The 16,220-nt window shown below is 34.4% G+C and overlaps 1 protein-coding gene across 11 annotated transcripts in view; it reads right to left on the reverse strand.

Moving 5' to 3' along the window:
* The window catches only part of PCDH15 (protocadherin related 15), a 686,961-nt gene that overhangs the window by 143,692 nt on the left and 527,049 nt on the right, over positions 1–16,220 (reverse strand). For all 11 annotated transcript variants that reach the window (XM_090279288.1, XM_090279289.1, XM_090279283.1 and 8 more), the window contains 2 exons: positions 3,115–3,255; positions 1,268–1,380 (listed from right to left, as the gene is read on the reverse strand). In XM_090279288.1, coding sequence (XP_090135414.1) covers positions 1,268–1,380; positions 3,115–3,255 — 254 coding nt within the window. The remainder of the gene's footprint in view (positions 1–1,267; positions 1,381–3,114; positions 3,256–16,220) is intronic.

Consider the following 16,220-nt stretch of genomic DNA (forward strand, 5'->3'; position numbering starts at 1 on the left):
AGTATATACTATTAATATACTAATAGTAGTATGATCTGGAATTCAATACATTTCCCACATTCCTCATTCATGAGTATACTTCTGCGTATACCGAGTCTTTGGCATACATTTTTCCTCATTTTTGTTGAGTGGCTAATTTTCACTTTTCTTCAAGATACAGCTCAAACTATGTTGATCATGTTCATATACGGTTAAGTGTTTCTCCAACATGCTTCCTCAGAACTGTGAGCTTCTATTATTATTTCACAGTGTGTTGTATATTTCATATAGTTCTTTATTTTAACCCATGGTTGAAAACTTCTGGAATGCAATGACTTGCTACCTTTCAATGCTCTGTCCAGAATAAATAAGTAGTAAATATGCAGTATATAGTGGATCTCTTTCAAATGCTTGTGAGAAAATTGTGTACTGTGGATTCAAACATTATTAAAAGTATATTAATGTTTTATCTTGGAAACAAAAGTAAAATAATAAAGATCAGGCCTTTGGGAGGTAATTAGGTTTAGATCAGACCATGAGCAAGAGTGAAGTTCTTATTTTGGGATTAGCGTCCTTACAAGAACAGACAGCAGAGTACTTGCTTGTCTTCTCTCACTTTCCTCCAGGTGAGGACAAGTGAACAGGTAGCCCTCTGCAAGCCAGGAAGTGAGTCCTCACCAGAACCTGACCAAACTAGCACCTTGATCTCAGACTTTGAGTTTCCAGAAGTGTGAAAAAATAAATGTCTGCTGTTTAAGACATCCCATTCATGATATTTTGTTATGGCAGCCTGACTTGACTAAGATCATGTACATACTAACACTATAGCTACAATATGTAATATACATCATATACATAAACATACATATTCTCTCTCCATGTATCTCCTTCTTTCACTGATTTTTGGGGAAATATTTCAGATACATGTCAAAATTGGATAATATGATGATTTTGGCAATAATAAAAAACAAAATGCTACTTCTTGCCAGAGACAATTAGTGAGTTACATTTTAAACCCAAAAACCTAATATATATTTTTCAATGCTTGTTTTAATTATTTGTAAAGGATCCATTATTAATCAAAGCATTAGTAAAACTAATATTTATACTAAAGTGTCATTTTAACTATACTAACTTTTAAGATAAATATAATCTTATGTTAATTTAGAAAGCTTAAGACTTGAATTGAGAGACCACTTCATTGATAAATTCATATATCACATTGATTTTTAAAGGTCAAACAAAACCAAACTCATTATTCATTACAAAACCTGATAGGAATCAATACCTATATTCCTCTTGTGTGAAACGTGGGATTTCTCCGGGGTGTAAGACAAGAATTTTCACTGTGGCACTGCTGGACATCACAGGCTCACCATCATCAAACGCAATAACCACCAACTTAAAGGGGCAATAAAAATTCATGTTAAAGAGTATTAATGACAAAATACAGTCTCATTTTTCTACATGTGTTTTTAATTACTGGACTGCCTGCCTGGCTCTTGGAGGGGGAACACAGAGTACCAGGTAGCATACATTGTGCTAGTGTATGCCACATATATCATCATTTAATCTCCACAAAAATCCTGCCAGGTAGATGTTATTATTTTCATTTGTCAGATGAAATGACTCAAAGGAATTGAGTTACTAACTCTGTGATAAATAAAACTACCAGAAAAATAAGTATATTATAATACATCTCTCCGATAATAAACTCTTTTCTCTTCCAAAATTCCACTGGTGCATACAGTGAAGACATGTGCCTTTCAAAACACTAGCTTATTGAAAAAGGGTAAAATTCAGTAACATCATTGGCAAAAAGCTAATTAGCTTGCTTATAGCAGGAAATTAATGTTTCCAGTAGATTTATTGTCTACAGGATTATAGGGCAGAAATAGTTACTTTGGAGATGAAATTGGAAGTCTTTATACTTAAACACACTTTGAAATGCACTCACTTAAAAACAATTACAACATATAAAAATCAAGTTCATACTGCACAGCATAAATTGTCCCAGCAATGCAAACTAAAGAAAAGTTTTAGTCTTAAGATGTGATTACTGTATACTATTTATTACTAAAATAAGTTTTATGACATCATTTTCTTTGATTATTTATATCTAGAAGAATTATAATGTTAAATATTTCAAAACTATATGTTTCTCTGGAATATAATTTTGAAAGCTGCAGATTACTACTCTAAACTTATTCAACTTAGAAATGGAACCATAAACAAGGATCAATCTGAGAGCCATTATTTACCTTTATGTTATAATCTTACAAAGGAAATACTTATTTCCAAACAGTGATAATAATATGTAAAATGTAGTAATCATTGATATTTGCAAGGTTAGCTAATTGATGTATTTCACCAATGTAAAACCAAAGGCTTTATTCACAGTGATATTTTTTTTCTAAATAACTATAGAAAATGGAAACATTTAAGCATTTAATAAATGCTTATTATTTTTGATAATAGTGAAGGATGGCATTACTTAAAATTTTCTGGAAGTATAATAAATCACTAGTACATAAACTTAATCCAGCAATTCTTCCTGTAGTTAATTACTTTAAGGAAAAAGAAATGGCAAATGGCAAATGATAATTGCAAAGAGATTTTCATGAAATCAAATATTATTATAGCAAAACATTGAAAACAGCCTAATTATCCAACAAAATGGTATTAAATTTAAAAAAATAAAAATAAATAGTAGAATATAGAAAAATATAGAATACTATATTCATGCAATGAAATATCATACAAGCATTAAAATAATAACATTAGTAGTATTTGTTGGCATGTGTAATTTATTATTAAGTTAAAAAAGTAATACAGATAATATCATCATGTTATTTTACAACATATACCTGTATACTTGTATTTGCATAGAATAACATCATAAGGATAGAGAGTAAAATGGTAAATTCTAGTTATCTCCAAGGTGTGAAATATCAATTTTTAAATTTTTTTACCTAACTATATTTTCTAAATGTCAATGCAGTAAAAATGTATTGCTTATATTTTTAAAAGATCAAAGAGAAGAAAAATAGAAATAAGTGCAGTCATCTGTTAAACCAAACTCTCAATCAAAAGCTAAACATTTAATAGACAATATAAGGAGAACAGTGCACTGACCTTAAAAATGGTCGTAGGTTCTTCATTAAGATTGACTCGAGTTATTACTCTTCCGGAATCTTCTTCCACATCAAAAATAGTGGCAGGATAAGGAGACATGACATCATCTACTCTATACCTCACACGACTTGCAGGTAATCCCTAAAACAAAATTATATATTATCAATTTAAGTCACAATTAAAACAAAGTGTAGTAATAAAGTAAAACTGATTTGTAAAATGCATGGCCTTTTAGAAGTGAAAAATCATATTTCAACTTTTTATAATTTCAGGTTTGAGGTGTCATAGAATCTATTTCAGTAGGATAACAATCTGAATTAGTAAAGTGTTGTTACTACGTTATTTAAAATTGTGTGGAAAAATAAATTAATTGTTGACTTGGCTATCCACTCTTCCACTTTCCTTAAATATTTTATCTCATATCCTGAGAAAAGTTATGTTATTTATTTATTTTTTTTATTTTACTTATTTGAACTCTGTGATGCTCAGCAGGTGTTAGTGTGCAGAATTGTGGTAAAGTGAGGAATGGGTATGGAAATGCAGGAAACAAAAATTATTTACCATCTGCTCTGTGCTATTTACCATGCTCATTTTTTTCATAAATAAATGAATCCTCTCAACAATCCTTTAAGAGAATATTACAAATGATGATGATAGTAATAATAGTAAAATAATAAAGGCTAACATTTGTTGAATATTTATTATGTGCAAGAACCATACCAAAGATGATAAATGTATCCTCTATCACCCATTTTTTAGTTAATGAACTTCAGGCTTATGGAGAGATAAAGAATGTTGAGTTGTAATATCAAATATAAGTTGGAATATCAAATAAAATATTAATTTTTAAAGAAATAAAAAGACACTATTATGAGAACAATTTAAATTTGTTGGATATCTTCACTTATTATATAATAGGGTTTACATTGGTTTTATTGTGAACTATACAAGTGATACTGGGGTGGGTTCTGTAATCTTTTCTGTAAATCTTTTAAGCCAGTCCTAGAAGTCAAGTAAACAAGTCAAGCACAGAGCTAGTATGTGGTAGAGTTTGACTTCAAACCCAAATAGACACTTTATTACACCATTAAACTTTTAAGAGAAAATTACCTCTATTTGGCATTCTGATGCAGAAAAATTAAGGACATTTACCCAATAGTCTGTTTATTTGGTTGGACTTAATGGTACTTTGGTGTAAGGAAGGTTTTTAAAATAGTGTTCTCTGTATTGTTGCTCTTCCTCATAATTCTCCTCAAATGGAATTTGTTGGTCATATTGTTTCCTTAATCACATTTGACCTATGGGACAAAATGTAAGCCTCTGGACTTGTAAAGCTTCCTCATTATTATCTGTAAGCCCAGTCCCTTCATTCATTATGCATCACAGTTGATCACTACCTCCTTGGACACTTTCCTACCCTCATTCACACCTCTGCCTTTTCTTCTTTCTACTGCTCTGTCTCAAATGCTTTCTTTGTTCTTACTCTTCCTGGAGTGCTCCAAGGCTCTGTCACAGAAACTTTTATCTTTTCTACTTCTACTCCAGACCTCTAGAATCTATTCTAGTCCAATGGCTTTAACTACCTTCTATTTGTTCAAAACTCTAAAATTTACACTTCTGACTATAATTTCATCTTTTAAATTCAAAATTAGTATATACAATTGTCAATGTAAACATTCTACTTTCAATCAAGTCCTGCTGAAACTTCAATGAAAGCCCTTTATACATCACTTTTCATATCCTCCATCAACCTACAGTATCCCCACTTTAACCACATTTTAATTTTCTGCAGTTGCAGTTACCCATGCTCAACCATGGTCTGAAAAAATTAAATGAAAAATTCCAGAAGTAAACAATTCATAAGTTTTAAATTACACACCATTCTGAATAGTGTGATGAAATCTCTCACTGTTCTACTTCGTCTGGCTTGGACACTAATTATCCTTTTGTTCACTATAACCATGCTGTTATTGCTACTCACCTATTACCATCTATTTGTCACATAGTAACCATTTTGGTTACCAGATCAACTGTTATGGTATAACAATGTTTGTATTCAAGTGATCTTAGTTTACACAAATTATGAAATATAATCTAATGGAATGCAGAAGTAAGGTCACCTGTATGATCACCAAAAGATTACAACCTCTGAAGAAATACTTTTAGTAGCGAGAGAGAGAGAGAGAGAGAGAGAGAGAGAGAGAGAGAACAACTTCTGATTACAATGTTCTTCAAAAAGGTTTGGCAAAAAACTCCTTTGATGATCAACAATTTCAACCATCAACAATGTCTGGTTCTGGCATGCAAACATCAATATCATGATGTCTCTATGTTCGAGGACCACCCTAAGCAGATAATCCTGTTATTGGTATAAGGTCAGAAGGTCCATGGTAGTCTAAAACTAGATCACAATGCCTATGTCATTCACCTTACTTCCTCTCATCATATAGGTATCTTATCATCTCACATCATCACAGCAAGAAGGATGAGTTCAATACGACATATTTTGAGAAAGAGACCATATTCACATAAATGTTATTACAGTATATTTTTGTAATTGTTCCATTTTATTATTAGTTATTTGTTGCATTGTTCTTAATTTCTTATTGTGTGTAATTTATAAATTAAACTTTATCATAGGTATGTATGTATAGAAAAAAAAACATAGTATACAGGAGTGGGAAAAAGTAGATTAAATTACTAGTCTTCATTATTTAAAATATAAGTCATAACGAAGGATATGAAATAATAACAACAATAATCGTCGTCGTCGTCGGCAGCCGTCCGTCTCGAGAGACGATGGTGTAGCTTCCTAAGAGTCCATCTGCACCGCCGAGAATGGCTGTGCAGTCCGACTCGGGAGTGACACGGTATCTGTCTCCTCCCGTGTTGAAGCTACAGAGCCTGGGCAGGGTGATATGGAGGGTCTGCTGTTGCCCATGCAGCAGACCCCCCCTCTCTTCGCAGCTGAAGGATCCAAGGGAAAGACGGAGTCAATACAGCTTGGCTTCAGGTGCGCCGCAGGAGTTGCCGGTGTTGACTACAACGTCAAACCGCCTTAGGGACTCCGGCTCCGGATTTTCTGTCGGGGTTTACTCCCTTAGCCTTTCCCCTGAAGAGGTATGCCGCAAGGCAGCGGAGGTTTTTTGGAGTCAGAGTTTTCCTTCTCTGATGTGCCCTGACTGGAAGATCGAACCAGCGACACTTAGCTCGCAGGCCGACGCTCAATCCACTGAGCTAAACCAGCCAGGGCCAAACAACAATAATAAGACAAATAATATAAGCGATAAAATAATTAATAAAATAAAACAACATAAAAACAAAGTCTGTGTTTCACATACTCACAACTATAAACCTACTTTTGCCCTCACCTGTATATATATATAGAATTTGGTACTATCTTGAGTTTTGCTTGTATTTGATTAAAGTTACTTTTAAAAATATTTAAATTTTCATTCATCATCACACTAGAAATAAAATCCAAACTCCTTAGTAGGGGCTTTCTGATCCTGAAAAACTCTGGTTTTTGCCTACCTATCTAATTACATCTTGCTTATTTCTGTTTTACCACATTGTCCTTGTTCCTACCTCATTGCCTTTTCTTTATACCTTCTACACCCTTCTCCCAGACTTCTGCCTACTAAATTTACCCTCCTATTCCCCAGGCACTCTTTAACTCATCATTTTTATTTATTTTTCTTCAGCAACCCTACATGAAATAAAAAATATATATTCTCTGTGTTTACTTATGTACTGTTTGTCTCCAACGTAGGAATAAAAGTTTACAAGACTGTATGTGAATTCCTTGAATGGTATCTGATCCACATACACACCCAAGGAGTGTATGAATGATGTTGTGGCTTAGTCAGTAAATAATCATGTGTCAAGGATGCTCATATGCTTCAACTGATATTGAAAATATAAACATACTTTAAGATTTTGCAATATCAAACATTGAAAGACCTTGAGAGAATGTTAAGGAACTGTGGATTCAAAGAATAAAATAAATTAACTTAGCATAATATTCCCCAGGTCTAACCATGCTGTCATAAAGGGTAAATTTTTCTCTTTCTTATGGCTAAGTAGTATTTCATTTGTATATTGACCATAGTTGTTTTATGCACTCATTAACTAATGGACACTTCAGCTGCTTCCATATCTTGCCAATTGTAAGCCAATCAGAGAAAGAAAAAGTGCATATTATTTCACTCATATGTGGAATCTAATGAACATATTGAACAAACATGCAAAACAGAGACAACTCATAGATAGGGAGCAGGATAAAAGCTATAGGTGGGACACGGGGGTTAGGGAAGGGAGAGATCAGGCAAAAAGGAAAAAGGACTCATAGACATAGAAATATACAATAAAAATTATCTGATAGCCAGGTCTGCCCACCCTGGCATGCCCTGGGCTTGCAAGCAGGAGTATCCCAGGTTTGTCCACCTGCAGCCCACCCCACTTGACCTGGGCTGCAGACAAAGGAGGGTGAAGTGAACTAGAGGCACTTTGGAAATTTTGGGGGCTCTAGTTTTGGAAAAAAAGCTGGGGAGCAACAGAACGGGTTCCAGTGCAGACTCATCCACAGTACTATGGGAGAAAACGCTTAAGCAGACTGCTCCCCTCCAAGTGGCATCAGCTGGAGGCAGAAGCTCAACAACTGTATACAAGAAGGTCATACCACAAAGGCAGGAAATAAAAGCAGGCTAATCTATGAAATATAAACAAACAGGAGCCATCTAAAATAGGGAGATGAAGAAACAACACTCCATAAAAAGGAAAGGAGGAATTCCCAGAAGGAGGGATAGATGAAATAGAGGCAAACAAACTATTGACATGGAATTCAAAACAATGGTAATGAGAAACATAAATAAACTCAACAAACTCAAAGAAAACTACAACTAACTTCAGGGGAAATACAAAGAACTCCAGGGAAGCTACAAGGAACATACTGAGAACTACACCAGCATGAAAAAGGACATAGAATCTATCAATAAGAGCCAGGAAGCAATGAAGAATACAATTTCTGAACTGAAGAACACAGTAGAATCAATCAAAAGCAGGCTAAATGAAGCAGAGGATCAGATAAGTGAGTTAGAGGACAACAGAAAAAATTCCCAGACAGTACAACAAAATATAAAAAGACTGAAAAAGAATGAAGAGGTTTAGGAGGTCTGCAGGACAACTTGAAATGTAATAATATCCATATCATAGGGACCAGAAGGAGAAGAAGAGGAGCAAGGGATAGAATACTTGATTGAAAAAATAATGACAGAAAACTTCCCAAACATGAGGAGAGACAAAGTCTCACAAGTATAGAAAGCACAGAGGGTCCCAATGAAGATGAACACAAGGAGGCCCACTCCAAGGCACCTTATAATTAAAATGGCAACATTCAAAGACAAAGAGAGAATCCTAAAGGCAACAAGAGAAAAACAGCAAATAACATACCAGGGAGCTCCAATAAGGCTATCAGCTGATTTCTCAACAGACATACTACAAGCCAGAAGGGAATGGCAAAAGATATTTCAAGCAAAGAAAAAAAAATGCCTACAACCAAGACTACTCTACCCAGCAATGCTCTCTTTCAAAGTGGAAGGTGAAATAAGGAGTTTCCCAGACAAAAAAAGACTAATAGAATACATCTTCACAAAACCAGCGTTGTAAGAGATGCTAAAGGGCCTGCTTTAAGAAGAAGATGAAAAAGAGAGAGGGAGAGGAACAGAGATACAATGAGGAAAAGTCACAATGAATAAATACCTGTCAATAATAATCTTAAATATAAATGGATTAAATACTCCAATCAAAAGACATAGAGTAGCTGAATGGATATGAAAACCTGACCCACATATATGCTGTGTACAAGAGACCCACCTCAAAACAAAGATCTACACAGTCTGAAAGTGAAGGGATGAGAAAAAGTATTTCAAGCAAATGGACATAAAAAAAAAGCTGGGGTATAAATACTTATATCAGACAAAACAGATACGACAGCAAAGGCCATAAAAAGAGACAAAGAAGGACATTTCATAATACTTAAGGGAACAATCCATAAAGAAGATATAACCCTGGTAAACATATATACACCCAACATAGGAGCAACCAAATATGTAAGAAACACCTTGGAAGACTACAAGATGGATATCAACAGCAACACACTCACAGTAGGTGGTTTTAACACCCCATTGTTAACAATGGACAGATCTTTGAAGCAAGGAAACATCAAAAATATTGAGGCATTGAACAATACTCTACATCAAATGGACTTAGTTGATTATATATATATATATATATATATATATATATATATATATATATATATATATATATATATAGAACTTTTCACCCCAAAGAGGCAAAATATACATTCTTTTCAGGTGCGCATGGAACATTTTCAAAGATAGACCACATGGTAGGACATGGAACAAGCCTCAAAAAATTCAAGAAAATTAAAATTACATCAAGCATCTTCTCAGATCACAATGACTTGAAACTGGAAATCAACTTCAAGGAAAAAACACAAAGACTTTCAAACCCATGGAGAATGAATAACATGCTATTAAATAATAAATGGGTTAACAATGACATCAAGGAAGAAATAAAGTTTCTGGGAACAAAAAACAATGAACACACAATAGCCCCAAACCTATGGGACACAGCGAAAGCAGTCCTGAGAGAAAAGTTCATAGCAATACATGCCTACCTAAAAACAATAGAAGAATCCCAAATAAAAAATCTAACTCTACAGCTATAAGAACTAGAGGAACAACAACAAACAAAGCCCAGCGTGAGTAGAAGGAAGGACATCATCAACATTGCCTGCAACACTCATAAATGGCTTGCTCCTCCTAATATTCAGCTATCAAATGATGCTTCTGTATATACCTACCTATCTACTACTCTGAGTCAAATTTTCTTTTCTTTATAGTATGTATCCTTATCTGAGTATGTTATGTATTCATTTGTTTATGAGTTTGCAGCTCATCTCTGTTCACTGACTGTGAGCTCTTATGAGCAGGTGAATTTTGGGCTTGCCATTATTTAAATAAAGTTAATAAAATTACTTAAGCAAATATTTATAACATGAACAGTGCTTATTATATGTGTATCCTGAGCTGCGAGGATGCACAATGCTAGGAGCCATTACCTATACTGATATAATGGGAATGACTGTATTTTATGTCCCGTATAGCTGAAAGTATATTTAACTCATGTTCCTGTTTGCAGTAGCCACAGGTATGTACTTTTGTGAGCAGAAAGGAAGTAAAGACGACGCCAGTGAGTTTGGTTTTGGGGAAGAGGTTTCACAAAAGAGATAATAATATTACCTATAAAAACATTGATCCCCAAAAGTAGAAGACTGGAGAAGACTAAATATTCCTTCAAAAAGACTCCTGAGTAGAGTAGTGAAAAAATGAAACCATCTACCATAATGAAAGTTTTTCCTTTTTTTTTTTTTCTCCCCTGGATTGGCTGAGCGTAAAGTACTATCTCTTCCTTACTTCTCATTTTTTGGCTTATATCCCATGTTACTTCCTATTACAGTAAGTAAACACATCCTGATGTTAAGTCATCATTTAAAATAATGACATAATCCTCTGGATGTTTTTAAATAAATGAATCCTCATATGATCTACAGTTATAGGTTATAGACGATGTGCTCTTATACCAACTACACTGTATGAGGTATGAGGGAGGAGTCAAAAAAGCCAAATTATATTCTGAAGGGTGAGCCCCTTGTAGTGCAGGCTTCCCCAACTAGGTGAATATTCTAGGGACCCATCTGTATCAGTGTACCAGCTGCTGTTGTGAGAAGCTGCATTCAGCTTCAGTGAATTTTTTGGAAGACTCCTTCAAAATGTTTGCCCATTTCATGATGGGTGATTTGTGGTACCTGCACACACCACGCTGAGTGTTCAGCAGTTTTTGACCAAAAACAGTATGACCCCTATGCCCCACCCTCTCTATTCACCCAATCTTGCCCCAAGTGAGTTTTTTTTTTTTTGTTTCCCCAGATGAAAAAAGTCCTCAAAGGGAAATGTTTAGGCTGATGTGGAAGAGGTGAAACAAAAAACAGGCACTGAAAGGGATCAAAATCAGCAAGTTCAAAACCTGTTTTTTGCAGTGGGAAAAACTCCTGATAGGTGAATTGTATCAAATGGAGAGTATTTTGAAGGTGACTGAAGTTTAAACATGTAAGAATAAATAAACACTTTTTAAAAATAAATAAAGTCAGGTTTCTTTTGGGTTTCCCCTCGTATTAAATCTGAGTTATATAGTAGAGCTTATTCTATTGATGAACAAGACTGATATTTTTGAGCAACATTTTTGGTGACTGCAGAAATCCTGGCTACATGAATAATTTTATACATGGTTTAGAGGACCTGTAAAAATTTACTTAATTATGTGGTTAAATTGTTGGCAAGTTTTCAATTTAAAAACCCACCAGTCATAAATGCTCATCCATAGCTATTCATATTTGTCTCTCAAGATGATAGGCAATGGTGAGAAAGATATGCTTCTGTATTTATGGGCCTCATATTTGACCAGATGGGGAAGATAAAAGATACACAGGAAAACACAATTATCTAACATTTATGATGAAGCTATAAAGGAGAAGCATGTGTGTACTAAATGAATGAAAATCTAGAACACAAATCTTCAGATTTCTATTCAGGTGGACTTTACACCTCTATGTAGACACTTACATAAGAAAATGCCCTGGCTGGTTTGGCTCAGTGGATTGAGCGTCGGCCTGCGAGCTAAGTGTCGCTGGTTCGATCTTCCAGTCAGGGCACATCAGAGAAGGAAAACTCTGACTCCAAAAAACCTCCGCTGCCTTGCGGCATACCTCTTCAGGGGAAAGGCTAAGGGAGTAAACCCCGACAGAAAATCCGGAGCCAGAGTCCCTAAGGCGGTTCGACGTTGTAGTCAACACCGGCAACTCCTGCGGCGCACCTGAAACCAAGCTGTATTGACTCCGTCTTTCCCTTGGATCCTTCAGCTGCGAAGAGAGGGGGGGTCTGCTGCATGGGCAACAGCAGACCCTCCATATCACCCCGCCCAGGCTCTGTAGCTTCAGCTTCACTGGAGAGGACACTCCAGCGTCATCACAAGATGTCGATTCTACATGGGAAGAGACAGATACCATGTCACTCCCGAGTCGGACTGCACAGCCATTCTCGGCGGTGCAGATAGACTCTTAAGAAGCTACACCATCGTCTCTCGAGAGGGACGGCTGCCGACGGACGACGACGGACATAAGAAAATGTAATGTGCCTTAAACTCTTTATTTGTAGATACTGTAGTGATTATGTCATATGTGGAGGCTGATATGTTATGTCATTTGAGTATTAGAACGTCAAACTAGAATTTATCTGCCAAGATTTTGAAAAATTTGCCTTATACTTACAGAGATAAAAGTAGATATGCATCATTAAATGACATAAATTAAAGATTTCTATTTAAAAAATATCCCACAAAGTTTTCACAAGAACTTTATTAATATATGTATATACATAAATGGACAAAAGTAGGTTTATAGGTGTGAGTATATGAAACAGAGTTTATTCTTGCATTATTATTTATTATTACATTGTTTTCCATAGGAACAACTTCAAACATACTTTTGTCCACACTATGTTCATTTGGGGAGATTGGAAAAAACCCTATTAGCACGGTGGTTTTATTAAAACTTAATTTTTAAATTTTATAATACCACAGATGACACCAGAGTGGCTTTGTAAGTCCAGCTATTAATATTCTAAAGTTCACAAGTTATGAGAAAATAAGCATTGTCCCAAACCAGAGGCAAAGTTAGGCATGTTTGCCATCATCCTGAAAGCAAGAACGAGGAGCAAATATTAACTAAAATCTATGTTCCTGACATTTCACGAAGTGTTTTCATTTTTCATTAAATGCGAGCACCAGTCCAGTGAAGAAATGATCTTATTATTCTTATATGGAAATGAAGTTTAAAGAAGTTAAGTAACTACTTTATGTAACTTAAAGGATTATGAATACAATCTCATTTTTCCTAGTTAAACACAAACACTAACACTAGTGACATTAGTCAATGGCTTAATGGGACTCTGGGGATGTTTGCCAACCTTAATAGCTCTAAGGAAGGACATGACTTATGACATCTATTAAATAGACTAATTAATGTGTTTGTTCATATATTATGTTTTTTTCCAAATACAATTTAGAATAATATGTGATTAAATATTATGCTGTTTCCAAAATGTGAAAGACATGATTTCAATGTTGTGATGTCCTTTTATTTACTAAATTTGACGTGTAAAACTCTATACATATTAATATGAGACAATACTACTACAATAGTCATTTAATTAGTACATACATAGAAATATGGTGATATACTGATATTCTGAAGCTGGTAATTTTTCTAGATAATAGGAATATGATAAATAAAAAAGTCCTATCATGATAGTACTTATAAAAACCAAAAAGTATAATATATTTCTGTACAATGACCATGTGGGTATAATTAACATAGCTGAATAAATGTAAATTTATATCAAAAAATATTTTGAGATTTTAACTATTTTTTATTACTTAGTACCGCTTTACTTTTGATTTTCATTCTTATAGTGAGTGTCAAACACAGTATGTTTTGACTTAATGATGGTGAGAACATAATTAATTACTATAAAAGGTAATTGGAGATCTGTATGAAAGATGTTCTAAACTCACAAACATAGGGAATTTCAATGAGTCTCTAATGAATCAAAATAATAAATGCTTAATATTAGGGGATACTTTGATTTAGTCATTTTTCTTAACATAATTACCAAGAAATTACTCAGACCTACACAATTTTCTTCATAATAATGGAAATTACATTATGTCAGGAAATACTAAGCCTATTATTATCATTATACACAGACATTAAGTAATTTGTTTTCAAGTACACAAAGATATTTTTCTTTCTGACATGGTTTCCAAAATTCCTTCTCTTAATGTCTTTGAAAGCAACTAATCTGATTTATTTTCTAACAGTGTAATTTACAAAATCTACCAAATATGATTTGCATCAGGGAGTAATGTAAAGTAGTTTGATTTTTTTTTTTTGCACTCATAATAATTTAGTAACTTTTCTAGTGGATTTAACTGCATGCTAAGGTATCTTTAAAGGAAACTAAGAAGAAATGAAGGTCAAATTCTCTGTGTAACCACTGGGAAGATAATATGCTCTCTTTCTACCTCTCCCCAACCCTGTTTTTTAACACTTGCAATGACTACTATATTTTGACAGCATAGTGAGTTGATACTTTTATAAGCAAGTTCCTTATGCCATATATCACTGACTTAATATAATTTCTGCACAGTATAATTCAGTTTCTACAGATAATGTATTAACGTGACTATTAAAGATGTTAAGAAATTTACCTCCAGATTATTTACCACGAACTCTTTTGGGAAATGTTTTTCAAAGGTAAACATAAGTCAATCTAAAAAAGACACCAAATAACAACATATTTCTTTTAAAATATCTTCATTTAGATATTTTTAAATTTTATAAGGTAACAGTGGACACCCATTTAATTCTCTTCACACAAACCAACTCATAAAACCAAGGGAATTTAAAAATAGAGATAAACTTGAACTAGAGCTAGTAATTAGCAACCCTATCTTTTGTCTTAAAATCCTCACATTTTTCTTAGGATGAAACAAAACATCTTAACACTGTCTTTATGGCCACCAAACTCAATACCGTCTGACTCAGACTTACCTCTCCAGCCTCCTTACAAAATTGCCTCCTTTAGTTTTTGAAACTTATTTTTCTTCCTCTTACTTGAGAGTCTAATTCTTGTGTCAGACCATTTTGCCTTAGAAGCAACTATTTCTCTTTCAGACCTCAGCCTTTGATCTCTCCTTCAGAGACAGCCCTGCTTTGCCAGACAAAACCAGTCTCCCTCTTGTCTGCTTACAGCTTTCCACCGTTTGTCGTTTTTATTTACATGATTGATTTTTCATTATTTCTGTCTCTTTATGTTTGAAATTCTAAGGCTGGGAAACATGAAAATTTCATCCTTAACAATTAATGCAGTGCCTTTAAATAATCTTGGGTTCACATATTATAATAAATGAATATTGAGGGATTCTTGTTTTGTTTGGGCCACAGGTACAGAAATATAAGTTAAATATTATCCACAGTTTATAGGAGATTTTCATCACTGAACCTTCCAGGTGTATTTACTTCTCTTTTAAAATTTTGTTCATTAATTTTATAGAGAGAGAGAGGAAGGGGTAGGGAAAGAGAGAGAGAGAGAGAGAGAAACATTAGTTTGTTGTTCCACTTACTGATGCATTCATTGGTGGTTTCTTGTATGTGCCCTCACCGGAGATCAAACCTGCAATGCTGCCATATTAGGATGATGCTCTATCTAACTGAGCTACCATCCCAGGTAAGGCATACTTACATCTCATTTGTTTATGCCAATTTATCCTTACATCTCATCCCTACTTAATAGAATGGCCTCCTTTCCCCATCAAAGGCAGTCATTTTAACACATTTAAAGAGTATTTTCAACTAGACTGTTGTGGTTCGTTGTGTTTTGTTTAATGAATATCCATTCCTTTTTCCTCTACTTCCTGCCCCAGTGATTTTGGGCTTGGCCATGTGACTTGCATTGGGCAATAGAATGTGAGGCACTGTGACACACAACCAGTGGTTTTGCATGTGATCTTGTGGTTAAGCAAGTTATTTTGTAATCCTCTCCTTCACTGTGTGAAAAGCAGGCCTGCTCAGTCATGGATTCCTGAGGAAGGAGGCATGTGGAATAGACATGAACTCAATCTTTACCTGAAACCAAGGCCAGCTACCCAGCTGCCCTAAAGGCCCATGCACAAAAATATATCTTTGTAATGAACTGGGGATATTTTGGTATGGTTTATTCTGAAGCATTTGGGTAGTTAAATCTAACTGATACTATTATGTGCAATTTTGCTTTTTAAAAACTTTATGTGATGGTATTATTTTCTTTTTCTTACTATTTTCACTGAGTATTGGGTTCTTACATTTCAGTCTTGTTGCTATATGTTCATAAAATCCTGCTGTGCTGGAAATTCACAGACTACTT

This window comes from Furipterus horrens, unplaced genomic scaffold (assembly GCF_987537825.1).
Source record: "Furipterus horrens unplaced genomic scaffold, mFurHor1.1.pri manual_scaffold_5, whole genome shotgun sequence".
In the NCBI taxonomy this organism is placed as follows: domain Eukaryota; kingdom Metazoa; phylum Chordata; class Mammalia; order Chiroptera; family Furipteridae; genus Furipterus; species Furipterus horrens.